This window comes from Etheostoma spectabile, unplaced genomic scaffold (assembly GCF_008692095.1).
Source record: "Etheostoma spectabile isolate EspeVRDwgs_2016 unplaced genomic scaffold, UIUC_Espe_1.0 scaffold00006446, whole genome shotgun sequence".
In the NCBI taxonomy this organism is placed as follows: domain Eukaryota; kingdom Metazoa; phylum Chordata; class Actinopteri; order Perciformes; family Percidae; genus Etheostoma; species Etheostoma spectabile.
In genome coordinates this window covers 52787-73671 of record NW_022603385.1, presented here as the reverse complement: position 1 = coordinate 73671, position 20885 = coordinate 52787, and the positions used below count along the sequence as shown (strand labels likewise).

The 20885-nt window shown below is 42.4% G+C and overlaps 2 protein-coding genes across 8 annotated transcripts in view; one reads left to right on the top strand and one right to left on the bottom strand.

Moving 5' to 3' along the window:
* Nucleotides 1-211: 211 nt before the first annotated feature.
* The window catches only part of LOC116678114 (neural cell adhesion molecule 2), a 52771-nt gene continuing 32097 nt past the window's right edge, over nt 212-20885 (bottom strand). The window contains exons 5-6 of the mRNA XM_032508175.1: nt 961-1317; nt 212-849 (exon numbers count right to left, since the gene is read on the bottom strand). Of these exons, the coding sequence (XP_032364066.1) occupies nt 410-849; nt 961-1317 (797 nt within the window). The 3' untranslated portion in view covers nt 212-409. The remainder of the gene's footprint in view (nt 850-960; nt 1318-20885) is intronic.
* On the top strand, nt 4436-15974 carry LOC116678116 (Fc receptor-like B). 7 transcript variants are annotated; one of them, XM_032508179.1, is made up of 10 exons: nt 4436-4508; nt 5038-5073; nt 5214-5477; nt 5557-5799; nt 7209-7373; nt 11020-11112; nt 12594-12689; nt 15022-15111; nt 15766-15806; nt 15848-15896. In XM_032508179.1, exons 1-10 carry the CDS (start codon nt 4478-4480, stop codon nt 15848-15850), a joined length of 1062 nt encoding a protein of 353 aa, XP_032364070.1. In that variant the 5' UTR covers nt 4436-4477; the 3' UTR covers nt 15851-15896. The 7 variants fall into 7 exon arrangements, with proteins under 7 accessions (XP_032364070.1, XP_032364068.1, XP_032364074.1 ...); XM_032508177.1 differs by having other exon boundaries at nt 4437-4508; nt 15766-15974; XM_032508181.1 differs by lacking the exon at nt 15022-15111 and having other exon boundaries at nt 4440-4508.

The window sequence follows — 20885 nt, the reverse complement described above, 5'->3', positions numbered from 1 at the left end:
GAGTGTGTTCCTGAAATACTGGACATGTTGGACTAAGGTCTCTCCTGAGAGATCTTAGTCTCTCAGGACCTCAGGTCTCTCTGCTCCTTCTCAACACATCTGAAATATTAATAGAACACGCTATATATGAGGTGGGATAATTGGAGCGACTTTATCTGGGTTCAAGGTAAGAAAAGTGCTTAACAATGAATGAATAACTTGAGAATCCAAATGTAGCAAAACAAAGTATTTATTGGAATAAGACAAAAGTAAAACAGATTGAAGTTCAAAGTGCAAGCATTTAAAAGTCACTCTACATAAATTGAAATTAATTGTTGTTGAGTATTATTGTGCCTTTGTGAGCTGATGTTGTCTGGCCAGCTCTGTATTCTTAATTCAAACCTTACTGTTACTGAACATGATCATATTTTTAGTTTTCACTTAAGTAGCCTACTTCTGTTTTCCCCTGAAGCAACTTCTCCTTGTTTAAGTATTCTAGTTCTTCAAAGCTAGAGTCAGTTAGCGAATCACTCTTAGTCTGACCCTCATCTGCGACCAATCTGCCATGGGAAACCCTACAGAGCTCAGAGCTCCAGACAACACAGCTCTCAGACTCATTGGGTACGCAAACCCCTCCACCTCGGTAAGGTGGTGATTCACGGAAGGGAAATAGCTTATCATCATAGACATATGGTCCTGGTCTCATGTCCTTATGTCTTTTATACGTCATGATACTAAATACTGCAACAACAGTTGCAAGAAGCAGTCCACCTACAGCCAGTACCACGTATCGGCCTCTAGGAGAGAAGGGTCCATCCTCAGGGACATCATTCTTTGGGTTTTCATACTTGGAGGAACTGCTATCTGAACCTAAAGTTGAATAAAACACATGAGTCAGTAAATGTGTTCTAGAGGAGCAGCCTTCATCCTCTCTGATAGTTGAAACTGCAGAAAAACACCCAGACAGAGAGACTACCTCACCTGGCTCTGTAACCAGTAGACTGATGATTCTGATTGGCTCAGAGTCGAGGATGGCTCTCTTTTCCCGTCTTGAACCACCTGATGCAACTCGACACTCGTATGTTCCGTTGTCGTTGATGTTCACATTCTTCAGAGTTAAAGACACGTCTCCGTCCTTCAGGTCTCTGTCCACCAGGTCCACCCTGTCCTTAAAGGACGGATGCTGGTCGTATGGATCCAGGCGTCCATCGACGGTTAAGAGGACGTACTCTGGCTCCAGGTCCGGTCTGCTCCACTCTAAAACACTGATGGAGGAACCATTTGACCGACATGTCAGAGTGATGTTTTCTCCAGGATGTACTGTTACCACAATCAGGTCTGAAAAAAAGAAATAAAAAATATTTATAGCTGCAACAGGTGCCCCCCCCCCCCCCATAGTCTGGGTCTCTCTCTTTATTGAACCAACAAGCCTGTTTTAAACAGTGCAGTTGGTCTGAAACAGTACGATTGCACTTTAAATTTTCTTTATCATTTATTTCATGTTGTTATTTAACTGAGAAAGTTAATCAAACACTTCATAACAAACTAATATTGTTTAAGAAACATTAAAATATGTCACGTCTTCTTTTCCTTTTATAGATCCATTCCATGTAAAACAGCTATTATTAGAGATTAAAACTGATTAACACTGATACAAACATTCATATTCTCTTTAAACAAGAAGAGATTATATCAGACAGATCAGAAAAAAAGTCGACATCAATCCTTTCACAATAAAAGCTGTTGTTTACCACAAGCTGCTGCTGACAGGAGGATCCACAGGACCAGAACTGGACCCATGACACCGCAGAGATGGGGGACCTGGGGGGTGTTAAGATCCAATGGGTGGAGGGTATCTCACAGCCTGATGGTCGGTGCAGATCTACGCCTGTGGAGAGGAAGGAAGCCACCACGCAGTCTAAGATGCCTGTTTCATAGAGGAGGAGTTAACACTACGGTCTGTGATTGGTCCCTGTTCTTAGTGGGTGGATGTCAGAGCAGGGTGGATGTTAGAGCAGGGTGGATGTTATACAGGGTGGATGTTAGAGCAGGGTGGATGTTAGAGCAGGGTGGATGTTAGAGCAGGGTGGATGTTAGAGCAGGGTGCTAGTCTCTTACAGGATATCAAGCCCTTCAGAGCTTTCCACTAAAACTACAATATACTAATATAACAGGAGTTAGTTAGTAGTAGTAGTTAGTTAGGAGTTAGTTTACAGCTTTGTTAATCAGTAGACACAGTTCACACAACCCAAGACATGGTTTTATTTATTTATTGGGGGGGTCTATACTCCTGTTCACTTTAAAAAACCTTAACTAAAATCACAGAGAGACACTCTACCAAAGGAAGCTCGTCATAATTCATTGTTTTTGTTTCAATAGTCTGATGGGTAACATGTGGACAGTACAGCAGTACAATGCCCCCCCCCCCACCATGGTGAACAGAGATGAACCTCTCTACAGTGCATGTGGCCCTCTGCTGGACTCAGAGTCCTGCCCCCTGCTGTCTGCACTGAGCATGTGCAGCTGGTAGAGAAACAGCTGCAACCCTCCTGCTTCATCTGGTACTCCACTCAGAGACCGGTCCTCTAAGAACCTGATCCAGACTCAGAGACCTGTCCTCTAAGAACCTGATCCAGACTCAGAGACCGGTCCTCTAAGAACCTGATCCAGACTCAGAGACCTGTCCTCTAAGAACCTGATCCAAACTCAGAGGCCGGTCCTCTAAGAACTGAACCTGATACAGACTCAGAGACCTGTCCTCTAACAACTGAACCTGAACCTGTTTTAGGCTGCCCTCATATCCAGGATTCTTTGGGCCAAGTCGGACACTGTGAGTATTTAGGTGTTTTTATTGCGTTTTAAGTCTTTTACAGCAGAGTCAATGTTAGAAAAATGACGAAACATACATTTTCTCTTATTATTATTAAAACTGTTTGCATATTATACTGATCCCTCTAAACAAGATCATCTGTCCTTGTGGCCCAGGATGTTTCTGGGGGCAAAGCAGGCGGAGGAGAGTCCCAGACCCAATAGGAGAAACTGAAACATCCTGAGACCCAGCTGGTTAAAATACAGGGGGCATAAGTATACACCCCCCTATGTTAAAATACAGGGGCATAAGTATACACCCCCCTATGTTAAAATACAGGGGGCATAAGTATACACCCCCTATGTTAAAATACAGGGGGCATAAGTTTACACCCCCCTATGTTAAAATACAGGGGCATAAGTATACACCCCCTATGTTAAAATACAGGGGGCATAAGTATATACCCCCCTATGTTAAAATACAGGGGCATAAGTATACACCCCCTATGTTAAAATACAGGGGCATAAGTACACACCCCCCTATGTTAAAATACAGGGGCATAAGTATACACCCCCCTATGTTAAAATACAGGGGCATAAGTATACACCCCCCTATGTTAAAATACAGGGGCATAAGTATTCACCCCCCTATGTTAAAATACAGGGGCATAAATATACACCCCCTATGTTAAAATACAGGGGCATAAGTATACACCCCCTATGTTAAAATACAGGGGCATAAGTATACACCCCCCTATGTTAAAATACAGGGGGCATAAGTATACACCCCCTATGTTAAAATACAGGGGCATAAGTATACACCCCCTATGTTAAAATACAGGGGGCATAAGTATACACCCCCCTATGTTAAAATACAGGGGTGTAAGTATACACCCCCCTATGTTAAAATACAGGGGCATAAGTATACACCCCCCTATGTTAAAATACAGGGGCATAAGTATACACCCCCCTATGTTAAATTCCCAAAGAGGCAGACAGATGTTGATTATTAAAGATTATCTCATGGATTAGGATACTATGCATCCTGATTTAGTTCCCTTGGCCTTCTGAATGCCCCCCCCCCCATCATCACATACCCTTCACCATACATGGAGATTGGCATGAGGAACTTTCCATAAAATCATCTCTCAATGCAAATCAAACCGGCTATTAGGCTAACTGGAATAACACCACAAAAGAAAATTGGTGTCCTTTAAAGGTTAGATTCTTCCTATTTATTAAACAAAGGCATTAAGATCAATTTTTGAAAGATGATTTTTTTATTTCTCTTTTTAGTTAACTTTAGCCTGGGTAGCACTTGTTTGTAGCCTGGTACAAGGATCCTGTATCATAAGTACATGTGTGGCATTTGTAGCAAAGCAAACCGCTTGAAAATTTAGTAAGAAAATATTATTTTAAATGTGAATAGATCTCCTGCCTCCACACAGGGAAAGGGCAGCAGGCCAGAATCAAACCTTGGCCTATGTGCCAATCAAAACCTTCCCCACATGGTAACCTACCCAGGCGCCCTTACTCTGTATTTATGACCTATGAATACACAGAAAAAGCTGTTTCCTGTTAACTTCTTGTCAGAAACCCTGAGCAGGGACACGTGATGAGGAAGGAGGAGGGCTCCTCTCGGGGGGGCTGGTTAGACTGATGCTCTGATCTCAGATGACCAACATTACCAATGGAGGACTCGTCTCTGCTGCGTCTGCTGGGTGAGTTACTATGATGTTTGTCTCTAAAGATTAGATCTGGACGTGGAACATTATCACAATATCATATACAGCAAAGACAAAAGAGTATTAACTTTATCAAAATAAAGTACATAACTAAGTTAAACCTACCAAAGTTCTTATGAATTAGTAATTTAGTCACACACAGTCATTGTGTTTCTTCTATTTTAATAAAGCTTAATATGGTGCATTAATGGGCATATTTCACATGTTGCCATCAGACAGCTGCAGGGCCTCAGTGCTGGAGGTTTAACTTTGGTGCATGCAGGTCTGCACTAATTCACATTATTTATAATTTTCTAATGTTGTTTTTTGTTGTTGTCTGGTTGGGAAAATACAATTAGAGGGATCTTGGAAAAACTTCAAATGGGTCCTTACACATACTTTTCCACCCATTATTAACTAATATCAATGCATTACTGTTTTGTCGGGGCACTACACCCAGAACTGGTCTGTTTTGATATCATATCAAATGTTAAATTTAACTAAGCTGAGGTTCATTTCTCTTCAGTTCTGACTTCACTGCTGAGCCGCACAACAGACACAGGTCAGTGAACTTCTTCTGGGACGACTGGAAAGTTATTTACTCCCTCAAAGAAAAGTTAGTGTGGACAAGGTTTAGGTTTAATGTAAACAGCCAGTTTACAAATATAATACAACTCTGTACCCCCCCCCCCCCACCCCCAGTGTCTCTGACTGTGAGTCCCAGCAGCTCTCAGGTGTTTGAAGGACAGTCTGTCTCTCTGAGCTGTGAGGAGGACGACAGCTCTGCTGGATGGACTCTGAGGAGGAACACAACCAGAGAGACCAGGACTCAGTGTGGACCTGACTGGGGAAGACCTGCTGGTCCCTCCTGTAACATCAGCTTCATGTTGTCCCGACACAGTGGGGTGTACTGGTGTGAGTCCAGAGAGGGAGCAACCAGTACCAGCATCAACATCACTGTCCCTGGTAAGACCAGACTGGGGGGTCAGGATTGATGAAGCTGTGTGTGAATGGATGACATGCTGTAGTCTGTCTCTGTGTTGAGGTGGACCAGTGATCCTGCAGAGTCCTGTCCTCCCTGTGACGGAGGGACAAGACCTCACTCTGCACTGTAGGACAAAGACGTCCTCCGACCTCCCAGCGTCTTTCTATAAAGATGGCTCCTTCATCAGGACTGGGCCTGCAGGTCACATGACCATCCCCCATGTCTCCAGGTCTGATGAAGGCCTCTACAGGTGCAACATCAGCGGTGTTGGAGAGTCCCCCCCCAGCTGGGTCTCTGTCTCAGGTGAGACTGAATGATTAATTGCATTTGTTAATGAGATTTTTTTAAATCACAACCTGCTAGCGTTGCTTCCTGTTGGGGCAACTCTACTTACCTTAACACCACTTCTAAAAACACCACTAAGCTAAATCTCATAGCTGCATGGGTTAAAAAAAGTGTCAACTAAACAAAAAAACACCCGGTGGGGATCACTTACCACACAGGAAAGCTAACTCCACATGAACGTACTTCAGAACAGAACATGGAAATGAATCACACAGTAATAGACTTATAATATAGATAATATATAGTTGTATAATAGAAGATATGCTGCACCCAGTACGGAGAATAAATCTGGTTTTACGGCTTTAATAAATACTCTAGATAAACAGGAAAACATGGCCGCTGTAAGATGTTACCCAGGTCTCCATAAATATGTAAACAATGAAAACTACAACTGTCGTGGTCAAGCTGTAGGATCACTATGATCGATATTATAATAGTATGTTGGGTATGCTATACAGTGATTTGTCTTTGTTGAATAATACATAAAGTAGAGAGCTTAAAAATCCCTCAGTCCTTCAGTTACAGGTGAGGAGGTTAAAACGTATTCTTCAACTTATGAACGTGTGGAAGTGTCACACCGATAGTTCGGTAGACTTCTGGTGATTTGGGGGTTGCAACACCGTTGCCTTTGGGACTTGGTTTGTGTACTTGTACTCTAGACGGGGTAACCCCGCCCGATGTGCCGGTGATCTGATGTCACCCCACAGCTCAGGCTGGAAACCTGTACGGTTATTTATCCTGCTTCCATAACACATCTGCAAGGACCATCCAAGGACTATCCAATTGCGTACAGAGTCATTTGAACTACGCCCGTTGGTCCCGCCTCTTGTGCAGAGAGAACACAGAGCAGACCCCCCATTGGTCTGCTGAAAGCCAGACTACTTGCACACTGCACTTTTTCCTTAACCATACACTGAGATGATGTGTTGTCACACACGACAAGCTACGCGTCCTCAGAATAGGTCATGGATGGAAAGTCGACATATGCTCCAGGGTTTGGTTGAAACGGACCAGATAGCTCAGGTGTGAAGGCTTCTTAGGGGGCATTCACACCTGCCTCATGTAGTCTGGCTGACTGTCTCTAGGGTTGGTTTTCCCCCTTGGTATGGTTCATTGGGGCATTCTGAATGCAGCACTCTCACTCAGATGTGCACCAAAAGCGGACGTAACAAGCGTACCGAGTCCTGCTTGATGAGGCGTCTCGGCAGACTTTGAGGACCCCCGAACCAACTACACGTACTCTGCCTGTCTTGTAGTTTAAAACTCGTGATTATGCTTCACAGAGAAAAAAATACAGTGACATGAGTGAACATATCTTCTTATTTTGTACTTAAGTGCTTTGAAATATATGCTTTTGTTTATTTTAGGGAAACCCTCGACAACAAGCCCTCCTACATCTCCCACTAGTCCTAAATCCTTACCTCCTCCCGCCGTTTTCTGGTCCGCTGTTTCAGTCTGTGTTCTGGTTCCTCTGGTTCTCCTGGTTCTCCTGGTTCTCCTGGTGAGACGATGCATCCATCGGAAACCTAGAGGTTAGACACGGGTGACACAAAACATTACGCTGTAGTTCACATTTAAAAATCACATTTTAACGAATACTACTGAGAACAACATTCAAATTAAAATCAGGCTTTCTGTACTCTATGCAACAGCTGCACTGGTTAATGTTACCAGTGTGTATAATATATAATGTATAATATACATATAAAATGTATTCAGCTCCATGGGTAAGTAAATTAAATATGCAAAAATAACAAGGAAGCGTATGACACTCACCGCATATCATCTCTACAATGTTCTGTAGAAATAAAAAGTACTAAAGAAATCTGAAAGGCCATCTTCAACAACAACACCACCAACAACACCAACAACACCAACACCAACAACAACAACAACACCAACAACACCAACAACACCAACAACACCAACAACACTAACAACACTAACACCAACAACACCAACACCAACAACAACAACAACACCAATAACACCAACACCACTAACAACAACAACACCAACACCAACAACAACAACAACACCAACAACACCAACAACACTAACAACAACAACACCAACAACAACACCAACAACACAAACACCAACAACAACACCAACAACACCAACAACACCAACAACACTAACAACAACAACACCAACAACAACACCAACAACACAAACACCAACACCAACAACAACACCAACAACACCAACAACACCAACAACAACAACACCAACAACAACAACAACACCAACAACACCAACACCAACAACACCACCAACAACACCAACAACACCAACAACAACACCAACAACACCAACAACAACACCAACAACACCAACAACAACACCAACACCAACACCAACAACACCAACAACAACAACACCAACACCAACAACACCAACAACACCAACAACAACACCAACAACAACAACAACAACAACACCAACACCAACAACACCAACAACAACAACAACACCAACAACACCAACACACCAACACCAACAACACCAACAACACCAACACCAACACCAACAACAACACCAACACCAACAACAACACCAACAACAACACCAACAACACCAACACCAACACCAACACCAACAACCAACACCACAACACCAACACCAACAACACCAACAACACCAACAACACCACCAACAACAACAACAACACCAACAACAACACCAACAACACCAACAACAACAACACCAACAACACCAACAACACAAGCACCAACACCAACACCAACAACACAAACAACAACACCAACAACACTAACAACAACAACACCAACAACACCAACAACACTAACAACAACAACACCAACAACAACACCAACAACACAAACACCAACACCAACAACAACACCAACAACACCAACAACAACACCAACAACACCAACAACAACAACAACAACAACACCAACACCAACAACACCAACACCAACAACACCACCAACAACACCAACAACACCAACAACAACACCAACAACACCAACAACAACACCAACAACACCAACAACAACAACAACAACAACACCAACACCAACACCAACAACACCAACAACCCAACAACAACACCAACAACACCAACAACAACACCAACACCAACAACACCAACAACACCAACACCAACAACACCAACAACAACACCAACAACACCAACAACAACACCAACAACACCAACAACACCAACACCAACACCAACACCAACAACACCAACACCAACACCACCAACACCACCAACACCAACACCAACACCAACAACACCAACAACACCAACACCAACACCAACACCACCAACACCACCAACACCAACACCAACAACACCAACAACACCAACACCAACACCAACAACAACACGGGGTAAAGCTGCCAGGGCTTTTTACTCCAACGTGTTTACTGGGGTCCGTGTGCTATGCTGCACACAGACCTCATGGACTTCGTCACTATATGTCTTTTCCACCAAGACTAACCAGGGGCCTGTTGCACGAAACTAGGATAAGGGATTAAGCCGGGATATTCAAGTTATCCTGGATGAATTTAGCTTTGACTCGGTTGCACGAAACCAGATTGAATTAAGCCCAGCCAAGTAACCATGGAGATTTATTCTTTGCGGCTAGCCTGGTCCAGAGCAGGCTAACAGCCGGGCTAAGATTAATCCTGGAGTCTCATGTGTTCAATCAGCTGCCGACTGATCCGAAATAAACGTGTTTAACATTTTTTCTGTTGTCTTCTGCATGTGTTCTGCTTTATTTTTATTAACATGCATTAGCTACTTGTCACTATTGTTGTCGCGAGTTGGATTTAAACCCTACGGTTGTTTAGATGTTAGGAATGGTTGCCCTGGCACCCTGATGCGGAGTGGGACTTTTCCCGGTGGGACGGTACTGTCTCGAGGCTGCCTGGCGTGCGGCCACTGCCCGGTGGCCGGTGGCCGGTGCCCGCCAGCAGACTTGCGAGTTGCGTCAGCGTCTCTCTCTCTGTAAAAGTAGAGATGAGCAGCGCAGCGTCCGTGGTCTCAGCTTCAGGTTTATACAGGACGCGCTCCGGAGATTAAGTGTGACGATATTAATGTAGCGATATTCGCAGATATGATATTAATGGCAGACTGCTCAGAAACCAATAGGCTACATTCATGATTTCATTTACTTGTTGCTTATCCTTCTCTAATAAAGGGAAGTTTGTGTTACTCCTAATGTTGTTTTATTACAGCTTACATTGGTTTCATAACCTTCTCAATTAGTTTCACATCCCTGGACCAATAACGTGGCCTATATACAGTACGTATGTAGTGTAGTTTACATTCATCACACCGGGAACACCACAATGCTGTAAAAATGTGTAGTGACTATAGGCTAAGTAGATATTTTTACACACACACACATTCAGTCGGGTCCGCTACGTTGGGCTTTTTCTCTCCATTTGATAAGAGCCGTATTTCCCTTTTTGCATATTCTTCCCCTCCTCGTTACTGTCCATTAGAAGCTGCTGCTCATTGGGTGAAACATATGGCGCATGCGTCTTCTCATCGCTGCATCAGTAAATCTGTGATCGATACCGTGGTCTATTTGAGAAAGCCGTGAACGTGCACTTATCCCAGCCATCTACACCTGGCTGGACATAGCTCCACCTGTTCATCCTGGTTATCTCCACCTGGCTGGACATAGCTCCACCTGTTCATCCTGGCTCGGCAAACGTGCAACCGATTAAGCCGGGATGAGCAGGTCTCACTAAGTCAAGCTGCGCTTTCTCACTTATCCTGGATATCTTTATTCTACTTTTGTGCAACAGGCCCCGGGTGCTGGTTCTGGTTCTGGTGCCAGTTCGGTGCTGGTTCTACTCCAGTTATCTAAGAACCAGCTGGATCTTCCCCAGCCTGAGAGCCAGCAGACCGGTGGTTTTCTTGGCCCAGAACCAGGTTTATCTGTGTGGAAAAGCAAAGAACCGGTTCGATATTTAGCCCCGACTCCGAACCAGCACCAGAACCACCTTGGTGGAAAAGACATGTATGAGTCACTTTGTTGGCCGCAACGAGGAGTTGTCGACAAATCCTCCTCACCAAGAGGTCCCTTTCATTCGCTCTGGAGCTTTTCATCGCATCACATGATCCTCACATGTTCGTCTTTAAGCGTTTCTCTCTCCAGATTAAATGATGTTACCGTTGGTTCATTTCAGCTGCTGACACCGGAGACAACAACACCGACGACGTCACGTACATCGACGTCCAAATAGCACATGACCTGCAACAGCCAATCAGACGGAGCAGAGGTAAGACTCCCAGGGACGGGGTGTGTGTGTACTTTTGTTTTCATATCCTTGTGAGGACTGGTTATTAGATCTTGAGGACATTCTGAAAACAAGCATTTTTACAAGATAATTTTTTAGAAAGTAAAGCAATGTTTTTAGATTAGATTAGATTATACTTTATTCATCCCACGACGGGGAAATTTTGTTGTTACAGTAGCAGCATTTTTCAATAACAGCAAAAAAATAATAACACAAAAACAAGTAAGCACGAAAGAAATACAAGGCAAGAAATAGACAGTGAAAATATGGTAGACTGAGTAAGTAAAATGGCGTCAAACAAAAGGAATTTTAATTTTAATTTTAGTCCAAACCTTTCAGACAGTCTGGTCTATTTTAGTGGATGACGGCGTGTGTTGAGCTTTGCATGAGAGTCTGGTGGTGTGTGTCCTGTGGTTACCAGACTCTAACAGGTCTAACAGCTCTGTGGTCGTCCAGTGTCCTCTTTCTGGGTCTGCACACGCTTCAATTTGACAAATGTTCTTATTGTTGTTATTGTTCTTTTGTTGTCTTTATATCGTTTTTTTTTATCTATTTTTTATTTCTTTTTTCTTGCTAAAACTGCTGCTGGAACTTTCAATTTCCTCGCGGGAGTCATCCCAAAGGATCAATAAAGAGAAGTCTAAGTCTAATGCCATGTAACCCTCCTGCTGTCCTCGGGGTCAAACTGACCCGTTTTCAGTTAACTATTTTCTTACAAAAGATGGGCCGTCAAAATGAGCGCTGAAACATTAAAAATATCAAAAAACATTGGAAAAAACACCAAAAACGTTGAAAAAGTGACAACTATGGGAAAAAAGCAAAAATACTGTTGAAAAAAACGTCAGCAAAACTTCTTTTTTTTCATGGTTGATGGGAAGACAACACAAGGGAGATATATATATATATATATATATATATATATATATATATATATATATATATATGAATAAATAAAATGGGTGAATAAATACAGGGTGCCGAGCAATCAGCCTCTTTCAAACATGTACATACTTCAAACGGGCACTGCACTACTTCTGTGAAATATTGTATTTACATCTACATTTTGGCTCAGATTTGAATTTCCAATGTTAATAATTAGTTGTGATTATTGTGTGACATCATGACTTGTTGACATAGCGACTTGTTCCTCCTGTGGTCAATGTGTTTGCTTATGTTGCTAAAAAAGAGCCGCTCTGTTAGCGTGAAGTCCGTTTCACATGAACTGGGTTTCCATGTAAGCCCTGACACCAGCGGAGGTGTAAACCTGAAGACGTGAGCAGTACTTCCCCCCCGACTAGTGGATGTTGACACCTCTGTCCTAAAGCTTCATCCTGAGATCTGCTGCTTTCATTGATCAAATATTATTTCCTTTCTTAATATGATGGAAATAAGTATGACTGATTGTTGTAAAATTTAAATAATGAATGTCCAATGTAATATTAATGATGTCCTTTGTTCTCCAGAGAGTGATCCTGCTGCAGTCTACTCCGGAGTGAGGACAGGAGACGTCTGTTATGGACAAATAGTGATTAAAGACAAGAAGACCAACAGGAAGACAGGTACACACACACACACACACACACACACACACACATACACACACACACACACACACACACACTCGTACTAATTAAAGGTACGAGAGTCTGGGTGGACCAGGCTAGTTTTAATCTATCATGTTTACCTGTAGAAACATTATTTTCATAATTTACACTGTTTATTGAAATTATAATATACACTCTGTTAGTAATCACCACCACCACCCCCCCCCCCCCCCCCGGTCCTATTCATGCACTAATGAAAACATCCCTGATGTTTGAAAGTAGCTGTGTTCCTGCTTTTCTTTTGGCCATGCATGTCTCTCGATGATGAAGTCCATCCCTACTACTAGACTTTAATAATAATAACAATAATAATAATGCATCCTTTGTTACAATTTAACACTGTTATTACACACAGGCCTAAACTACACACACATGCTCAGGTCCTATACATGCACTAATGGAGAGATGTCGGGGGGGGGGGCTGCCCATGGAAAGGGCTTGGAGTTCGGTGCCTTGCTCAATAGCCCCTGGAGGTGGGGCTTGGGCGTTTAGTGCTGATTTGGCGGCGCTACATCCACAGTTAATGGGTTAGGGTTAGCAGCTAATGCTAACGGACAGGCTGAATGAGGAGAGGATGCAACATGAACAACAATCTTTGTGGAATATTCTTTTTCATCAGAGTCAGAATTTTCTTTTTCAGAATAAGGGCAAACATGTGAATATTTTGTGCAGGTAAACATAGTCCGGGTGGTGTTTTTACTGAGAATCAAGCACAGAGGAAGAAAACACACCCGGCTTTAATAAACACACACAATACTTCAACATATACATTCGCTGTTGGTTATGAGATATCGACGAGCAGGAACATGTATTAACACTAAGATAATGCTGTAGAAGAAAACAGACTTTAAAAATCAAAGAATCAGAATTAGAAATACTTTATTGATCCCCGAGTGTAAGTTCTGTGTTACATTTGCACAAAGTGTATAAATGTCAGAGAAGAAATATAGAAAGAAATGATGTATTTCCTGTCTCAAAGTGCAGGTTTATAAGTTTGGACCCAGACTCATTAGACCCAGTGTTGCCAGGTCCGCTTATTATAAGCGACTTTGGGCTTGTTTTTTTGAAAAGTCGCTTACAAATATTGGTAGTCGCGGGTTGCGGTTTTTTTGGGCTTGTCACTAAAGTGTAGTTGCTTATTTGGGCTTGTTGTTCCCAGCTTGTCCCTGCCGGTTCGCTCGGCCCCGCCCCTTTCCCCATAAACACTATAGACAGCAGCGTTATGTCCCGCCCACTTCCTGCTTCTAATTGGCTCTGACCCAGATGGAAACGAGTACCAGCCAATCAGAGGCAGAGCAGGGCAGTCTGTTGTTTTCTGGTTAGGAAAACGCGCGAGTAGCGACTAATGGTGAGTGGACTGTAGGAGAGTTTTTGGAGGAATAAATGCCCGGGATAAAGAGGGTGAAATACGGGAAGAAATATAATAAAGACTGGGAGAAAGAGAAAGGAGGAAAAGAATGGATTCAACCCGTTGTGGTGAACAACTCAAAACCACCGTGTAAAAGTGTCTCTATTTCAAATCCCATCAGTTTTCTAATGTTAAATAATGTTAAAAGGTGGTTTAACTCCCTCCTGTGGTCGTTGTCCTGAAGCTTAGGGAGAAAATAAAAATAAATAAACTCTACCGTGTGTACAGTTTACCAATCTGCCCACATGGATTGTAAAACCGTGCCCAGTTTGATTTATTTTTCTCTTCCAGGATCTTAGGGGGGCTCCGTAGAAAAAGTCGCTTATTTTGGGCTTGTTTTCACAGGCCTGGTTGCGTATTTGTCTCGCAAGATCTGGCAACACTGATTAGACCACAGATACTTGGTTTTCTGCCTCTGAACGGCCTTTGATACGACTTCTAGTGGTCTAGGTTGTTCCAGTCTGCGTGTGAAACCACATTAACTTCCTCCTGTTGTTTCCAGTGAACTGGTCTGACGCTGGTCCGGTTTCTCACTACAGACCCTGATCTAGACGGCAGTGACGTGTTTGTTGTGTACCTTGTGGTAAAATGTACAACCTTTGTGTAGGTTAGTGGTCGTCCGGTTTCCTTTGTCAGACAAAATGCCCCCCCCCCCGTTATATTTACTCTATTTGTTCAGAGCTGGTCTGAAACCTGCAGCATGTTCAAAACAACTTTAATTCTACATTTAAAAATAATCTTACAGACATACACACACACATACATATATATACACATATATATATATATATTCTTCTTTGCATTACACATGTATTAGCAACACAGCAGCGGTGGTATCAGTACCTGCAGTAATGTAATCTATTACTTCTTATTTTCTAGAGAGAGATCCAGATCCAGTCTACGCAGCAGTGAGACAAGCAGAAGACGTCAGTTATGGACAAATAGTCCTCAAATCAAACAGGACCAGAGGTACAGCTGATCTTCATCCTCCACTTCAAACTGAGCCAGTCTTTACGCTAAGCTAAGATAAGCTATGCTAAGCTAAGCTAACCACTTCCAGCTCTGTATGAAACACACAAAGTGAGACTTATTTTAATTTAGTGTTGTCACTCTCAGAGAAGAGAACAAGAGGATTTCCTAAAACATGTTGATTTAATGAACTATTCCTATAAAAAGATACGAAAAGGACAAAATGCAATCCTGGTCCTCAGGTCTCTGCAGGTAAATCCAGACAGCTAGCTAGACTATCTGTCCAATCTGAGGACTATGGTTACCTGGTCCTCAGATCTCTGCAGGGTAAATCCAGACAGCTAGCTAGACTATCTGTCCAATCTGAGGACTATGGTTACCTGGTCCTCAGATCTCTGCAGGGTAAATCCAGACAGCTAGCTAGACTATCTGTCCAATCTGAGGACTATGGTTACCTGGTCCTCAGATCTCTGCAGGGTAAATCCAGACAGCTAGCTGGACTATCTGTCCATTCTGAGGACTATGGTTACCTGGTCCTCAGGTCTCTGCAGGGTAAATCCAGACAGCTAGTTAGACTACATGCTGGTACCCCCCCCCCCCCCCCAACGCTGTCTGTCTTTGACAGTTTCTCCTCTTGTTGTGGTTTGTGTTCAGGGTCTCCAGCAGAACCAGAGGTCCTCTACTCCTCCCTGAGGTAGACCTGGACCAGAGACCCCCACACCTCGGTACATTCATCTAGACCTGGACCCCATCACACCAGTCCAATGGTCCCTAGAGACCCTCACCTCAGAACAATAATCTTATCAAGGTACTGAGGTAGACCTGGACCCCTGCTCCTTCCCAAATGTAGGACCAGCAGACTCAATGACTCCTTTGTCCCTCATGTCATCAGACTCTACAACTCCTCACTGGGGGGGGGGGGGGGACTCACATAAATACCTGGACACTTGAACACTTGACTTGACTGATAATTTATGGTAAATGTATTTTTATAGCCAAAGGTTTTATTATTATTATAGTTATTATTATTGCTGTTATTGTTATCTTCATACTGTCTTCTTCTTTTTCTATCTGTACTGTATTTTTTTGCTGAAAACTGCTTCTGGAAATTTCAGCGGGAGTTATCTTAAAGTATTAACCCTCACGTTGTGCTTGGGTCAAAGTTGACCCGTTTTCAGTTAGAAATTATTAATATTTTTGTCACAACACATGTGCCGTCGAAATAAGCGCTGAAAATAAACATAAAAAATATCAAAAAACTTTGGAAAAATACATCAAAAAGCACCCGCAACATTAATAAAAGTGACAAAAATGTCAAAAATAGTTAATCCAACAGACCAAAACGGGTTAACCCTTGTTTTGTCTTCCACTCAGCCATGTCCTTGTTGTCCTTCCAGGTCCAAATTTGGGCATTTTTTGACACTTTTTAAAACGTTTATGTCAAACTTGTGTTTCCATTTAATTTAAATGACATTATTCCATTTGTTTTGTTTAATGAAGTGCTATAAAACTGAATAAAAGAGCCTAAATTCAATGAAGGCAATCATTAAATTTACCAAAGATCATCCATGAATTCGTGTTATTTTGGGGAATTTTGGTTGAAAGAAACTTCTGATTAAAAAAACTTGGAAGACGGGTCAAATTTGACCCCGAAGACAACCCAAGGTTAATAAAGACAAGTCTACGTCTCTGTGTCTTGTGTTCCTGAGCAGGACCAATAAACTGAGTCATGGTGGTGGTTCTCCTCGTGTGGTTTCTCTTCTCTGACAGATCAACATGTGTTCTGGTTGTGGTTAACCCACCGACCCGTCTTCTCTCCAGCTGAGGACAGAGGACAGGGGACAGGGGACAGGGGACAGGGGACAGACCGCAGACTAGAAACAGCAGCGGTTGGAAACTCTCCACCAATCAGAGAGCAGAGACTCAGGCTGGGGTCTGTGGTCTGGTTTTAAAAGAAATCAGAAAAGGGTTCATTACCACAATAAGTACACGTAGAGTACACATAGTATATATCAAATAAAATGAACTGTCAATACAGAAAAACAAGTAAATACACACAAAATACATGTTTCTTGACAAAAAAAGAGGCGGAATGGGTCGAGAACAGAACTTGGAAAGAATCTATCTATCTATCTATCTATCTATCTATCTATCTATCTATCTATCTATCTATCTATCTATCTATATATATATATATATATATATATATATAGCAGATGTCTAGTCCGGGGTCACAGTTATTGCAGTGTAGTGAGTAAGAAGGGGGGCAGGGTTAGGAGCCAGTATCAACGGGGGTCGGGGGTCAAAGCCAATGCAAGGTGTAGTGGGTAAGAAGGTTAGAGCCCCAACACAGAGACAGAGGACAGGGACGGACATTTGAAGAGGCGGCAAAAGACGTCAAAAAGCTAACAATGAGACGACAAAAAGGCCACGAAGTTGTCATATTTCCCATGGTGGGAAAAAGAAGAATTATTCTATAAATATTTCACGTCTACTGCACATGAATCTTATCACAGTTAAAGTAATATTAAAGTAATATTAAAGTTATGTTAAGGTTATATTTCCCAGAAGCTGCTTCAGACAGAAGGAGCAGGAACATTATAATAAATGGTATCTGATACAATTTTACCACAATAATTTCAAATATTTAATTGAACTAGGTTTTTGACAAACAAACAAAAACAATGTCAGTAAGCTTTAGATGTGCGGTTAGACCTTTGGACAGAGAGTCTGGCGGTTTCCCCCTGTTTCCAGTCTTCGTGCTAAGCTAAGTTGGCCAGCAGCTGGTTGTAGCTTCATATACACTGTACAGTGTGTTACACTGAAAATGATCAATGTGAAAACAGTCACACACTAAGCACAACACACTAATGATTGCAGGGGGACTTAACTTTGTGGGGACTAACAACTTTTTGTCCACAAATGCGGTTGGGCCCACTAATTTTTGGATGAGAACAAGTACTCAAGTACTCAGGGCTTAGCTCGCTGTCTGAAGGGCTCCAAATGACTGGATGAAGGTTATTAACATGTATTATAAATCCACTCATCTATACACCCTGAACCTCTTCCTTTAATAAATATTAAGACATCAACATGGCTGCAGAGACCCATTCTTTAATGTGAGGACTGTTTTACTGACTGGTTTTCCAAAGATGTCCTTAAATTCTAGAGTGTGGTCTAGACCTGCTGTATCTGTAAAGTGTCTCCAGATAACTCGTTATGAATTGATACTATAAATAAAATTGAAATTGAAATGTCTTTTGTCCACAACTCAGATTTATCCAGTTTCCTGTCCCAGACGAGAGATATTCACATGTAACAATCTGACATCACACAAGTTTCACTGTGTTTTCATAGAAAATGAATCAAAACGATCGATTATCCCAACAGGACATTCATTGAACAGTTGTAATCTATTACTCTTTGTAGCTCTAGTAAAGTACTTAACCCTCGTGTTGTCTTCCCGTCAAAATTAAAAATCCATACTTTTAATGAAGCTTTTTATCGATTTTAACTTTTTCCTTACATATTGTTCCCTTTTTTTTCCAATGTTTGTCCCTTTACGTCTAACACTACGTAACACTAACTTATTAACTTTAGTTTTACAGTTATTTTGGGAATTTATGGTCAATAAACCTCATTTATAGGAAATTATACCTAATGTTTGAGTTAGAAAAGCAGAAATTAGGAATTATTGAGACTAAAATTAAAGGAATGGATGTTGATGATAATCACAGACTGGAAAATGTCAACTTTTACTCAATACTATTTATATTAATACTAATACTACTTTATATATAAATACATATAACTCCAGATACTAACACTATTTCAAAAACACTTCCATTTGTTTTACAATGCTATAAAATATAATAAGACCCAAAATTAATGAAAGTAGAGATTTGTACTTGGCAAAGAGCGTTGGAATCAATCATGTTATTTTGGGGAATTAAAAAGAACATTGAGACAACAGGAGGGCAACATGAAGACAACATGAGGACAACATGGGGACAACATGAGGACAACATGAGGACAACATGGGGACAACATGGGGACAACATGAAGACAACATGAAGACAACGTGAGGGCAACATGAGGACAACATGAGGACGACAAGAGGACAACATGGGGACAACATGGGGACAACATGGGGACAACATGAGGACAACATGAGGACAACATGAGGACAACATGAGGACAACACGAAGACAACATGAGGACAACATGAGGACAACATGGGGGCAACATGGGGGCAACATAGGGGCAACATGAGGGCAACATGAAGACAACATGAAGACAACGTGAGGGCAACATGAGGACGACAAGAGGACAACATGGGGACAACATGGGGACAACATGGGGACAACATGGGGACAACATGGGGACAACATGGGGACAACATGAGGGCAACATGAGGACAACACGAGGACAACATGGGGGCAACATGGGGGCAACATGGGGGCAACATGGAGACAACATGGAGACAACATGAGGACAACATGAGGGCAACATGAGGACAACATGAGGGCAACATGAGGGCAACATGAGGGCAACATGAGGGCAACATGAGGGCAACATGAAGGCTTATCATTTTCACCATAAAGAGAAATCATGGCTATCTTACCAGAGTCTCCTGGGCAGAAACACTGCAGAGCTTTCCCCTCCACACTGAACAGACATGAACCTGTCCCCGGTCTACAGGGGCCCTCTGCTGGTCTAAGAGGGTCCCTGCTGTCTGATCACCTCCGTGCTCTTTCTTCACCAGCTGTCTACTGAGCATGTGCAGCTGGCAGATAAACAACACACACATCTCCCTGCTTCATGTTCATTTACACAGACACCTACAGACTGATCCCTGGACCATGGCAGGAAGAAAGAATATGATCAACAGTTAAACTCCTGATGAAACCTCGACCATCCAAAATGTGATATGATGTTAAGATAGTCTCCATCAGCTGAGAACACATCCCTTACACTTAAATAACATGTGACCACACGGTGGAGACCACCAACTCACCCAAACTCTCTAAATCCAAGTACATCAGGAGGTTTTCTGGTCTACATAACACCTTTCTGAGACGGTCTGCAGGGTAATGAGGACCAAACGCAGGTCAGCAGGAGAAGGCAGGAGGAATTTGTTGGAAAAACAATCCACCTTAGAACACAAGAAATACCCCAAATCCCACAATCCAAAGGGGTGGTGAAAAGGGAGGGAAGACTCACAGGGAAGCTGGTCGCAGGAACCTGAACACACAGCAAGACCAGGAACCAGCAGGAGGACGAACCAGAAGGATCTGACAAGAGACAGGGACGCACAGACACTGAACACACCGGGTAACGAGGTAACGAGGTAACGAGGTAACAAGGTGACCAGGTAACGAGGTAACAAGGTAACGAGGTAACGAGAGGGCAGGGAACCAGGTGGGAAACATCAGGTAATCACAAGAGTGGGAAGACACAGGAAGTAGAACTAAAGACAGGACGAGACAAAAACCAGACTTCAAAATAAAACAGGAAACAGAACATACAGACAGTACACTACAACTACAGTACTACAACTACAGTACTACAGTACTACTATCATACTACTGCAGGCAGCTGTACTACATAACTATAAGTTAATGTCCTCTATCACACACACATACTGGATCTGATCAACACCAACAGCTGTCAGAACTGGAAAAAAACTGGTTTGCGGGATCACATTTCTATTTTTGCACATATTGTCCATAGGATGCTAAACGTACATATATACACGTATGTATGTTCATTGT